Source organism: Myotis myotis, unplaced genomic scaffold, assembly GCF_014108235.1.
Source record: "Myotis myotis isolate mMyoMyo1 unplaced genomic scaffold, mMyoMyo1.p scaffold_m19_p_15, whole genome shotgun sequence".
In the NCBI taxonomy this organism is placed as follows: domain Eukaryota; kingdom Metazoa; phylum Chordata; class Mammalia; order Chiroptera; family Vespertilionidae; genus Myotis; species Myotis myotis.
In genome coordinates, this window is record NW_023416319.1 from 21979317 (window position 1) to 21992933 (window position 13617).

Genomic DNA, 13617 nt, shown 5'->3' on the forward strand with positions numbered 1-13617 from the left:
CCCAGATACCTGCTTTCAGCAGCCGAGGTCTCAGAGCTGGAGCCGAGCCTCAGAGCTAAAGCCGGCTCTCAGCTCCAGCGACAACCATAGAAGGTAAATAAATCCCAGAATAAAAAAGAAAAAGAAAAAAAGGAGAGGTTGGGAGCTTCAGTCACCCGCCAGTCTGAAAACGGCCCTCAGCCCCTCACCCATACTGGCCAGGCACCCCAGTAGGGACCCCCACCCTGAAGGGGGTGTGACCAGCTGCAAACAGCCATCATCCCCTCATCCAGGCTGGCCAGGCACCCCAGTGGGGACACCCACCCTGAAGGGGGTGTGACCAGTTGCAAACAGCCATCATCCCCTCATCCAGGCTGGCCAGGCACCCAAGCAGGACCCCCACCCTGATCCGGGACACCCTTCAGGGCAAACCAGCCGGCACCCACCCATGCACCAGGCCTCTATCCTATATAGTAAAAGGGTAATATGCAAACTGACCCTAACAGCAGAAAGACTGGGAATGACTGGTCACTATGACACACACTGACCACCAGGGGGCAGATTCTCAATGCAGGAGCTGCCCTCTGGTGGTCAGGGTGCTCTCACATGGGAGGAGCTCTGCTCAGCCACAAGCCAGGCTGACAGCTGCCAGTACAGCGGTAGTGGTGGGAGCCTCTCCTGCCTCCTCAGCAGCGCTAAGGATGTCTGACTGCAGTTTAGGCCTGCTCTGCACTGGCAAGTGAACATCCCCTGAGGGCTGCCAGAGGGATGTCTGATTGCCATCTTAGGCCAAATCCCCCCAGGGAGCGGGCCTAAGCCAGCAGGTGGTAATCCTCTGAGGGGTCCCAGACTGCGAGAGGGCACAGGCCGGGCTGAGGGATCCCCCCGCCCAGCCCCCCCCCGAATGCACACTTTTGTGCACTGGGCCTCTAGTTGGTTTATAAAATTAATGGCTTCACAGTCAGTGAAAAAATATGCAAAAAAATACATTTAAGTATTATCACATATCCAAATGTATATTAATAATGTCTGGTTTTTGGAGTCAGTTTTTAAAATTATTTTCAACAGGTTAGAGGAAAGGTATGTGACAAATTTCCAAATTATATATTGTACCTCTTCCTCTCTTCTCAAGTTAGTAAGATTCTTCAGGTATGTTGTAGCAAGGATGAATAATGGTTAAGACTTCTGCTTCAGACCATTCTATATAATAAAAGCCCAGCGACCGAAACGGTGGAACCATGGCCCCTCGCCCCTGACAGCTCTGTCCCCAGCAGAGCCTCCCCTCCCTAATTGGGGGGCCCCCATCAGGGCATGTCTCACTGGGCCTTTTGTCTCTGTCTCTCATTGGATCTCTGCCCATGGAGAATACCCCTGTCACCCCCGCAAAGGAACACACACCAGCAAAATCGCCTTTTTAATAAAAAATGACAAGTGGGAAACAGAGTGAATTAAAAAGCATTAACTTAACAACAATCCATGTGTCTGCAAATGCATTCCAAATGGCAGCCCTTAGGCAGGGGTGGGGCGTGTTCGCCACATGTTCTGGAGCCTCAGACACAAAGTGTAGGGGGCTCAGTGCCTTCTATGAACCCCTCCCACTAGCCACCTGGGATGGCAGGGTCTGGGGAAGGGACTCACCCTCACGGACCCCCACCTGATTCCGTAGAACCTTTACCCTGTTCTGGCATCTGCTGGTCCCTCCTACTCCCCCAGTACCTCCAAACCTTCCTGTGCTGACCCCAACTCTCCTTCTGCACCAGCCCTCCCCCCTCCACACACAGATTTTACCCTCTCCCTCCCTCACCCCCTAGTCTTCTACCCTGTACTTCTTCCTGCCCTGCCCTACCTCCATTTTGCCCTCCTGCCCCAGACCACCCAGCAGCCCTGGCTCTGGGAGAAATGGTTAGAACAAAGCTTTCCTTGGCTGGAAGAGACTCTCCAGGGAACTGCATGCAGAAAGGCACTCCCAGTCCTATACCTGCAACTGCTCTGTCCTACCAGATGCCAATCAGAAATTGTATCTCTGGAGACAGAGGGTAGCAGAAGTAGGCTGCTGTCCTTTGAAGCCCCTCACCAGGAGGAAACTCTCCCTTCCCCCCGAAAAAGTTCACCCTGCTGCCTCCCTTATCACTTTCAGCAACCCTCCTTTGTCCCTTTCCCCGGAAGTGGAAGGATTGGAGCACATCTAAATATATATAAGAAAGTAATACGCAAATTGACTGAATGGCAGAACAACTAGAACGACCACTCGACCAGTCACTGTGAGGCACACTGGCCACCTCTTGGTCCCTCCCTGCTGGCCGGCAGGCTCCGATCGCCCAATGGCAAACGGGGAACCAGGGGTGGGTGGTGGCAGGGGGTGGGGCCAGCTGCCAGCAGCTGGGGAAGATGGCCCTAAACACAGGCCAGGCCTAGGGACTATACCCGCGCATGAATTTCGTGCGCCGGGCCTCTAGTAAAGGAGTAAGAGGGAAGATGTCAACAAAGACTTGACTTGATAGAAAAGATAAAGCCTAATCTCTAAAGGCTTAGGTATGTGAGCAGTAAAAATAAGGTTAACTGTATTCCAATAGAAGGCAATAACGTGAGCAAAGGCACGAAGGTGAGACTTGTAAAATAGAGGATGGTGTAAATAAAAATTTTTCCCAAAGACTATCTAGCACAGAACTTTTTGCATAGTATTTTTATAAACTCCTTCAGGGAAGAAATTAACATTCCTGGTAAAAAGTTTAATCTATTTTGGATGAATTTTAACAAGTTTAAGAAAGCTCTTCTGGGAGCTTGGTTATCTACCTACTCAGCTGTCAGTCAGGAGTCAAAAGATCTTTTCTCGCTTATCTAAACACTCTTTGAATTGGCCTGATTCATTCGCCTCATCAAGACAAATAAAACCAAAGGAACAATAATATGAATGTATTCACCAAATCCTTACAAAAAAAAAAGGGGGGGGGGGAGCACTGGGATCACAATTCTTTGGCATAAATAAATGCAACAAGAATTGAAAAATAATGTACTTCTTCTCTCACAATGTCTAAAAAATATTCAACCTCTGACTGTTTGGTTCCAGATCCTTTTATTATGCTCTTTAGGATAATGGATAGAAAAAGCTACAGAGCAGGGAAATGATAAAAAAGGTTAGAAATTATTACACTGGAAGGAAAGAGAAGCCTAAAAGAAAAAGAATAGATTCTGAGAGCCCAAGAAGGGAAAAGGAGTTAAGAACCAAGAGATCTTGCTTTAGGGAAGTGTGCTTTGTTTGGTAAGAAATCAGAGACAATATTTTGAAGAACAGCAACTTTGTGGCAGAAATGGGAAGAGAAGAATTTAAGATTTTTTTAGGGTATTAAAAATGTATTCTTAGTAACAGTAAACCAACTGGTTGACAGTCAGTAGTTAACATTTCAAGTTCCAATTTCAAAAATTGTTCAAAAGGCAAGGACAAATATACTTTAAGTACATATTAAATGTCAAGAAAGAAAAAACAATTGCCTTATCATATTAAGGTAAGAGAGAGAATGGTCAAAATGGAAACAAATATAAAAAGCCAGAATTTATGTCTCAGACATGGGCTCATAGAGACTTCTAGAAAGTATGCGTAAGCTTGAACATCAACAATATAGTCCTTCTTATTAGTTTTAGGATATGTTTCTGGGATTTAAAAATTTTTAAAAATCAATTTCTCTAATTTCTTGATATATTTTGTGTAAAATAGTAAGCAAAATTAAAGTTTAAAATATAAACTGTGTGCCTGATGAGCACTAGACTACTTACGATGGTCGATCCTCAAGAATGAGGGCAGTGGTAGAAAGTGGCTCAAATTCAAAATTCTTACGTCTTGAAGACTGAGGTGGAGGTTTACAGGCCCTCCCTGTTCGTGCTTCATATTCCTAGAGTAGATAAAAACATATTTTATTCAGAGACTTTCCTAATTTTCTTAATATCTTAAATTTGTATCATTAAGGATATTATGCTATAAAAGGGACACATACGATTCATACATTAATCTGGTAAAAATATTAGGCAGACAAAAGAAAGAAAAGTCACTTTTTTCCCTAAAGCAAACTAAATTGTGAATTTCTATTACATATCAAAGTATGGTAGGAGAGAGGAAGATAGAAATGCACTAGATTAATGAGGCAAGGTTTTAGGAAGATGTTCTTGATTGCCTTCTAAGGTACCAGCTGTCCAAGTCCAACTCTGAATAATCTACAAGCAGATAAACCTACTTTCAAAACCTTCACACAAATCAATGATGGAAATGGTGACACAAAATAACCAACATTAAAGTGCTTTGAAGATCTCTTTCAAGGGTGACACTGAACCTCTAATCAAATGCTGGTTTTGAATTCCAACCTACTTTGGATCTTGCTTTTATAAATCTACCTACTTACTCGAAATTTAAAGAAGTCACCATTATATCTTATCCAATAATATGTCCAAAGACTGTTAAAGACCTCACTAAAAGTTACAAACTGTTACTATCATAGTACCCCATTATCTGCGGTTTCATTTTCTGTGGTTTCAGTTACCCGAGGTCAATCGCAGACCAAAAATATTAAATGGAAAATTCCAGAAACAAACAATTTATAAGTTTTAAATTGCATCCAGTCTTGAGTAGTATGATGAAATCTCAAGCCATCCTGGTGGGACAGGAATCATCCCTTTTAGTCTAGTAGTCCTGTGGGTTATCAGATAGCAGTCTTTCAGTAGTCTTCTAGGTTATCATAAATAAGGCAGGGCTTGTGTTCACAGTGTTCACCTTCTGACCATTGTCAGAAAGTCAATAGTAGCCTAAGGCTATGGCACAATGCATACATCATTCACCTCACTTCACCTTATCAGGTAGGTTATTGTATCATCTTATATCTTCACAAGAAGGGTAAGTATAATATAATAAAGTATTTTGAGACAGAGAGAGAGACTACACTCACATAATTTTTATTATAGTAGGTTGTTATAATGGTTCTATTTTATCATTAGTTACTGTTGTTAATCTCTTACTGTACCTTATTTATAAATTAAACTTGATCATAGGTATGTCTGTATAGAAAAAACATAATATATATACAGGGTTCTGTACTATCCATGGTTTCAGGCATCTACTGGGGGTCATGGGTAAATAGGGAACCATTATGGCTTTTAATTTCCAGAACCCACATTTTCCCTTTCTAAAAAAAGTTTATGACCTTATTTAATTTGTTCATGTTGACCAATGTTACCCCAATCAATTTAATAAATATTTTTTAAAAAAATTTAAAAATCAAGCTACTGCTTTCTCATCACCAGTTAATACATATGTACATTTTTCATGATTCTAAGATTTACTCATTGATTTCAGGAGTAAATTTGCAAGCCCACTGGCAACTAGAGAAGACATTAATTTAAATGAAAAAAATTCAATATACTTTAGAGTAATCCATGGTTTCATTTATGGCTGTGCTTTCTTATTATGCCTATGATTCTTTTTATATTATTACTAGAGGCCCAATGCACAAAATTCTTGCAAGAGAATTCTAGGCCTTCGCAGCCGCAGCGGCTTCCTCGATCCCCTGGCTGCAGCCCTGGCTTCGTCCGGAAGGACATAGGGAAGGACGTCCAGTTTAATTAGTATATAAAGCTTTTATTATTATAGATATGCTTTTCCAACTCAAAGATTATTTATCAATACTAAATCAGACATTAGCAAAATGTGAACTGATGCTTCCATCCCTCTTAAAAATTTGATGCCGTTAAAGCTTAATTTTATTTGAGATATTACTTAAAAAATAATTTTTTTTCTTACACATTTTCTGTAAACTTCAGTAGTTTCTGTAAACTACTTTATGGTTCCTGCTGCTGTTTATAATTTTATATCTGCATCTCCCCTTCTATCCACATCTTTGTTAATCTGAGAGTTACTTTGTTTGCATAACTGCAATGAATTTTTAGAAACTTCTTTCTCAAATTAAATAGGACTGTGTACGCTCATTTTTAACTCCCATGCCAAGGAACTGAACAGCCTTTCAGAGTCAAAAGCCATCGATGGGGTCACTCGTTTCTTTTTCTCTTTCACCAATTTTCTTTCTAATAACTAGGATATATTATAGATGAAACACTTATTTTCTTCATTATAGACTCGAGTGTTATGTTAACAAATCCCCTTTTCTGGTAATGTTTTCTTATTAAAAATCATATATGATATGAAAAATATAAATGAGATTTGTTATTTAAATGGCACTGCTTTCCTACAATGTGACCTTGATTCACTGGTAGAATACAGTATCATCCAATAAAGCATTTTCCATGAAAATAAATTCCAGTGCATAAACAGCAAAATAAAATTTCGAAATCAATGTCAGTAGCTAGTATTTCCTGACACTTACCATGTATACTTTACGCACTGTTTTAAACATTTAAAATATTTAATCCTTGAAACAACCCTATGAGGCACCTAACTCAGAGTAGAAAAAACTGAGGCATAAAAGATCATTTGCCAAAGGACATAAATGGCAGGCAGTGTAGCTCTAGAGCAGTGATTCCCAAAGTGGGCGCTACCGCCCCCTGGTGGGCGCTGCAGCGATCCAGGGGGGCAGTGATGGCCACAGGTGCATTTGTTTTAACTTTTTTTGTATTACCTTTCTATTCTGAGTTTAATAAAGTTTCATAATTTCAAACTTCAATGTTTCTAATTTACACCTTTCTTTACTATATTTTACGAAAAAGGTAGAAACATTGAGAGACTGTGAGATCACGTATAGTCATGGTGGATAATTGATGAAAGATTTTATTGAAGAAGTTGATTCAGAACTGGAGGCAAGAAAGATGGGTATTAATTACATAGGCAAAAAGGATTGGAACAAACCAGGGGGAGCAAGCAAAGGCCTAGATCCGTGAAACATATTAATCTCACTGAATATGAAAAAGGATGAAAAATAAAGTTTGAAATTATGGGGCCTTTTCATTGGCAAAAATATCTGGAATTTACAATGAACAAAATGGAGAGTCACTGAAAGTTTGGACAAAGCCTAGTTTTAATGAAAGTAGTCTTTCAAGAAATATTAACTGAAAAAGCACTGGCCCGTTTTCTCAGTGGTTAGAGTGCCAGCCCAAGCACCAAAGGGTCCTGGGTTTGATTCCGGTCAAGGGCATGTACCTGGGTTGCAGCTTCAATCCCAGCCCTGGTCAGGGTGCATGTGGGAATCAACAATCCATGTGTCTCTCCCAGCTAATCAATTAATGATTCTCTCTCATCTTTGATGTTTCTATCTCTCTCTCTCTCTCCTCTCCTCCCTTCCTCTCAGAAATCAATAAAAATATATTTTTTAAAAATAATAAAAATTGATGGAAAAAATATCCTCAGGTAAGGATTAAAAAAAAATTAACTGAAAAAGTACACACATAAAAGGCAATACAAAATGAGGTATCTATATATCATTTATCTACCTTACAAATAAGCTTTATATAGAATTGTCACTCAAATATTTTTCACATGAGAAAAAAGTTGTATTCTAGGATTTCCCATTACAGACCCTTAAGTATTAAAGTGCTGTAAGTTTCTAGAGGTTAATATTTTAAAAAGCTTAATAAACATGGTATCAATCCATTATCTGAAAATAGTATAGATTTATATATCCTGAATGACTCAAATATTTGCTGAATAAAGATGCTATTCTAATATGATTAAAATTGCAAATTATATTAGAAACTAGAGGCCTGGTGCATGCATTTGTGCACCGGTGGGGTCCCCCAGCCTGGCCTGCGAGGATTGGGCTGAAACCCGCAGTCCAACATCCCTTGAAGGATGTAGTAGTGAGTGAAGCGGCAGGAGGCCGGGCAGGAGCCTGAGCCTGGGCCAGGTGCTGCACCGCTCCCACTCACCCTGGCCCCGCTGTGCCTGCCACCACTGTTTCTCAGTAGGCTCACTGCTGCTCTGCTGTGGTCTCCGCGCGCCTGTCCTAGGGCGATACTGACACGCCCATGACAGAAGTGGCTGCGGGCTTGCGCCCAGTCAGTACCGATGCCAGTCCTGGTCCCTATCAGATGGGGAAGGGGTGCGCAGGGGGAGTGTCTACAGGAGAGGCTCGTGCAGCCGCAGCTGAGCTCGCCAGCTGTGCGCCTGGCATCTGGTGCCTGTCGGTCAGCTGAGTGGCTGTCTGCGTAGTGGCAGTCTGCGTAGACTGTCTGCCCCCTGGTGGTCAATGCGTGTCATAGAGACTGGTTGAATAGTCGAAGGGTTGCTTAGGCTTCTATATATATAGATAGTAAAATATTCGGTATTGTACTTTCAAAATTGTTCACAAGGTGATATTCCAATTATTAGTTAAGGGTGTTTATTATATAAAACAAAAACCTGCCCAGCCAGTTTGGCTCAGTGGATAGAGTGTTATCCTGTGGACTGAAGGGTCCCAGGTTTGATTCTGGCCAAGGGCACATCCCCGGGTTGCGGGCTTGCCCCCAGTGGGGGGCATGCAGGAGGCAGCCAATCAATGACTCTCTCTCATCATTGATGTTTCTATCTCTCTCTCCCTCTCCGCTCCTCTCTGAAATCAATAAAGAAATATATTAAACACACACACAAAAACAAAAACCCAACTCAAACAGGGTTAGGCAAATTTATCACATCACAGAACTGAATATTCCATGCACTTAGTAATTTTAGACTCTGACCAAAAGGCTCATAACATTAGTCAGAGACTCCACTTCTCTACCACTCTCTCAACTATGCCCTCCTCCATGTGTGGGCTTCATCTGGAGGCTAGTTTGCCGCTCAGAGAAATGACTGTAGCAATGCCAGTTGTCACATCTTCATAGCATAATTTTCAAAGATCCTTCAGTGGCTCTTCTAGTAACTCCCACAAAAAAGAAAGCATTCTTTCAGGCAGTTCCCAGTAAATATCCATTCCACAAGCAATCCATTCCACAGCAATCATAAGCTTTAGAGATGAGCTAAAGTCAACCAGGGCCTATCTCTGCAGCTGAGGCAAATCACATGATTGTTAACTCTTGAGTTGAGGGCAGTAAAGAGAGATAACAGTGCTTATTGAGAAGTAGTTTAAGTACACAAGAGTTCATTTAAAAATATAACCAAACAATATCTCATGGGTAGAATTCCTGAAGTCAATTTCACTTTAAATCCATATATGTCACAAAAACTCCCTATATGTTTCTTTTACAGAAGTTTAATAATGAACTAAATGTTGATAATTTTGTAGGTTATAAAAAACACACTTTACAATATAAAAAGGCAACAAAAGCCGTGGCAACTGGTGTGGCTCAGTTGGTTGGAGCACTGTCCCGTGCCCCAAAGGGTCTCGGGTTTGATTCCCGGTCAGGGCAAGTATAGGAGGCAACAGATCAATGATTTTCTCTCATATCAATCTCTTTTTTTCTCTCCCATTCCCATCCTCTCTCTCTAAAAAACAAAACATATCCTTGGGTAAGGATTACCAAAAAAAAAAAAAAAAAAAAGCAACAAGAAAAACCATAATCCAAGGAAATCAGTAAATAATGCTAGCTACAGTACATTCACTGTTTGAAAATACCTTATCAATATGCCTCACTTTCTGCTAACACAGCTTTTTTTTTCTCTTTACTCCTCATCTGAGGATATATTTTTATTAATTTTAGAGAGGAAGGGGGAGAGAAAAACATCGATGGGGGAAAGAAATGTCAATCGGTTGCCTCCCATATGCACTCCAACTGGGGATCAAACCTGAACCTGCAACCTGGGCATGTGCACTGATCAGGAATCAAACCCAACCCCCCCCCCCCTTTTTTTTCCCAAAACCTTTTGATGTACTGGACAACGCCCAACCAACTTAGCCACCAGGTCAGGAAAAAGCTCAGTTTTAACTAACCTATTTTATGAGTCATTGGGAGCTAGCTACCTGCCAAGTGTAACACAAGAAGCATTTAGTTTTAACATATAGATTGTATCTCTATAGGATGTTGTAATGAAGCCTGTTTTTTAAAAAAGTTTAATTTATTCTTCATTCTCCACTAGAATAGCAGATGAAACTAGTAGGAGAAGGCTGGTAATTACCTGTAGGATAATTTATTCTAGCTGCTATAAGAAAATGTAAATCAAATAGGCAATTAAATCTAAGGCCAATCAAAAGATGGTAGGCAACTGTTGTCATCTTCATGAGCATAAAGTAGAAAAAATGACTTACAATTCCAATGTTAAGAAATACTGTATACACATAAAGAGAAAAGAGGTTTTTCCTCAATATAATCTCTCAGAAAAGAGGAAATACATTTGCTTAACAACATCTCTTATATTACGGGTGCTTTTTCTCCATTAATTTTGAACAACAAAGCACTATCTGGAGAAAATGCAGTATGCTGAAATTACCTCAATCAGTGCTAGTTTGGAAGGTTACTTTTTGATCAGTGGGTTTTTTCTTTTGTTGCTGTTTAATTGGAATAGGGGAGAAGAAACTGAACAAAAGTGAGGATTCCCAGAAATATAACCATCCAATTGCAAACTGTCATAAAAAAAACACCTTTAAGTATTACCTTAAAATACAACATAGTAATATAGTCCATACTATTGTGCTAACTATGTATGGCGCCAGGTGGGTACTGAAAACATAGGGCACACTCTGTCTAACCAATATGTTGTACACCTGAAACCAATACAAAACAATACTGAAAGTAAACTGTAATTGAAAAATAAAAAATAACATATCAAGAGACTAGGTTGTAGATAATTTTATACCTATAGGATAAATAAAAGAAAAAACAATGCATTTGAAAATTTGTGTGAGATAAAATTTCTTGTATCAAGGTAATACATAAAAATAAAAAGCACTGTATCTCCTACAACTTGGACAAAAGTGAAAATGATGTGCTTGTGGTTGAAGACTATAAAACTGGTCACAGTGATAATAAACATACTGATGTCAAGATGTATGCAAACAGTATTGAATAAAAAGGCACTATTTCTGAATATATTATCTTATATAATATACTAGAGGCCCGGTGCACGAAATTCGTGCACGGTGTGTGTGTGTGTGTGTGTGTGTGTGTGTGTGTGTGTGTCTCCCTCAGCCCAGCCTGCACCCTCTCCAATCTGGGATCCCTTTCACAATCCAGGACTGCTGGCTCCCAACCGCTCGCATGCCTGCCTGCCTGCCTGATCAGCCCCTAACTGCTTCTGCCTGCCAGCCTGATCACCCACTAACCACTCCCCTGACAGCCTGATTGATGCCTAACTGCCCTCCCCTGCCGGCCTGGTCACCCCTAACTGTCCTCCCCTGCCAGCCTGGTCACCCCCAAATGCCCTCCCTTGCAGGCCTGGTCCCTCCCAACTGGGAAACATCTATCGCCCACAACTGCTCTCCCCTGCCGGCCATCTTTGACCACATGGGGGCGGCCATCTTGTGTGTTGGAGTGATGATCAATTTGCATATTACCTCTTTATTAGATAGGATTATTTGAATATGTAATTAGAAATTCAAATAAGTGTTTGATCTTCATCTATATTCCTAAAAGTTATTTATACATGTTGGCCAAAAATTCTGCAGAGAGACAGAGTAGATTCGCACTTGGTGGACAGGGTAATTCATACAACTTTCTTGCTGAAAACAACCTCTATGATCCCTGACAAAGGGAAACAAACAGGGTGAGCCTACCGAACACCCACTGTTGTGCACGGAGGCAATTCTGGACATCAGTACAGGACGGGGGAACTCAAAGAAAGCCTGGCTATTAGTTTGGACAGGCCAACCGGGGCCAGAACTTGTGTGCCAGAGTAGTAGAAAGAAAGCACTCCACTGAGAAAGAACTCCAGAAATCTGCGTAAGCATCCTCTTGAGTCTTTAGCTGAATACTAATCTGCACATGTGCAAGGCAAAACACTACAAAGCTGGGGGGAAAACTTCTGGGGAAAAGAACAATTACTGGAGAGTGATAAGCAAAACAGTTTCCAGAACTCCATCAGGGCTGAGAAGTATTCACATTCCCACCAACTAGGAAGTCATCAGAAAGGAGAGACCAGAATGTTCAGATTCATCCGAAACTGTATAAGTCAGAAGATAATGGAAAAATCTTTAAAATGTGAAAAGAAAAAAATGAGGTGAGAAAACTCCTCCTGACTAAGAATCCTATACCACGAAAAAATATTTTTCAAAAATGAAAGTACAATAAAAAAATTTTCAGACAAAAACTGAATTTGTTGTCAGCAGACCTGCACTATAAGCTATTTAATTAATTTATTTTTTTTATCAGCACAGAAGTCTTTTTTTTTCCCCACTTATCATGCCATGAATTCATAGGGAACGAGTTCCAGCAGCTCAGGCTCCTTTCCATTGGTTCTCAGAAAGTGTGTTTCTCTGGGTGGAGCAGGCTGACGCTTCAGTTGAACCCAGGTACCTTTCTCTTGGCTTGCTTCTTTTTCCGATCATTTTCCTTCACACGTTTCAGGACGCTATCTCAGCTCTTAGAGTGCTTAATATGCTCAATATGTACATTAATTCTCTTGGCAAGAATCTTGCCCTTAACTTGCTTGTTCACAATAATGCCCACTGCATGCTGGGTGACATTGTGGACTCTTCCAGTTTTGCCATGGTAACATTTGTGGGGCATTCCTTCTTGAACAGTGCCCATTCCCTTGATGCCCACAATATCACCTTCCTTGTAGATTTGCATGTATGTGGCCAAAGGAACAACTCCATGTTTTCTAAAAGGCCTAGGGAACATATAGCGGGTGCCTCTCCTCTTTCCCTTTGTGTTAGTCATTTTGTGAATTACTGTAAGATGGCAGTTCCAGCTGAAAGGCTATGAAGCTATTTTAAAGGAAAATTTTTAGGTAGAAAGAATATAACATATGAAAACATGAATAAACAGGGTAGAGCAAAAGTAAGTTTATAGTTGCGAGCATGCAAAACAGGGTTTATTCATGTATTATTATTTACCAGCATTACCCTAATATCAAAAACAGACAAAGCCATTACAAGAAAAGAAAGCCACAGACCAGTATCTCACATAAGCATAGATGCAAATAACCTCAACAAAGTAGTATTAGCAAATTGAATCCAACAATGTATAAAAAGGATTATACACTATGACCAAAGAGGATTTATACCAGATATGCAAAGCTGGCTCAACATTTAAAAATCAATTAATGTGCCCCAGCTGTTGTTGCTCAGTGGTTAGAGCATCAGCCAGTCTATCGAAGGGTGTTGGGTTTAAATCCCAGTCAAGGGCACATACCTGGGCTGCAGGCTCTATCGGAGTGTGTGTGGGAGGCAACCAATTGATATGTCTCTCTCATATTGATGTGTCTCTTTCACATCAATGTTTCTCTCTCTCAAAGTCTTTCTCTTTCCAACTTTTCTCCCTCCCTCTGTTCCACTGTGTCTTAAAAAAAAAATCAATGGAAAAAATATCCTCAGTGAGGATTAAGAAACAAAGCAAAATCAATTAGTGTAATCCATCACAATACCCTAAAGAAGAAAAACTACATGATCATATTAATATACACAGAAAAAGCTTTTGACAAAATTCAACACCCACTCATAACAAAAAATCTAATTTGGAAAAGAAGGATATTTCCTCAACTTGATAAGAACATCTACCAAAAAACCTGTAGCTAATTTAATGGTGAAAAACTTAAAACTTTCTTGCTAAGAGCAAGAACAAGACAAGGAAGACCTC

At 40.5% G+C, this 13617-nt stretch overlaps 1 protein-coding gene and 1 pseudogene across 2 annotated transcripts in view; both read right to left on the reverse strand.

Moving 5' to 3' along the window:
- TBC1D12 (TBC1 domain family member 12) overlaps positions 1-13617 on the reverse strand; it is a 72348-nt gene that overhangs the window by 26514 nt on the left and 32217 nt on the right. For both annotated transcript variants that reach the window (XM_036336547.1, XM_036336548.1), the window contains exon 3: positions 3751-3866. In XM_036336547.1, the coding sequence (XP_036192440.1) occupies positions 3751-3866 (116 nt within the window). The remainder of the gene's footprint in view (positions 1-3750; positions 3867-13617) is intronic.
- On the reverse strand, positions 12210-12714 carry LOC118669939 (annotated as a pseudogene).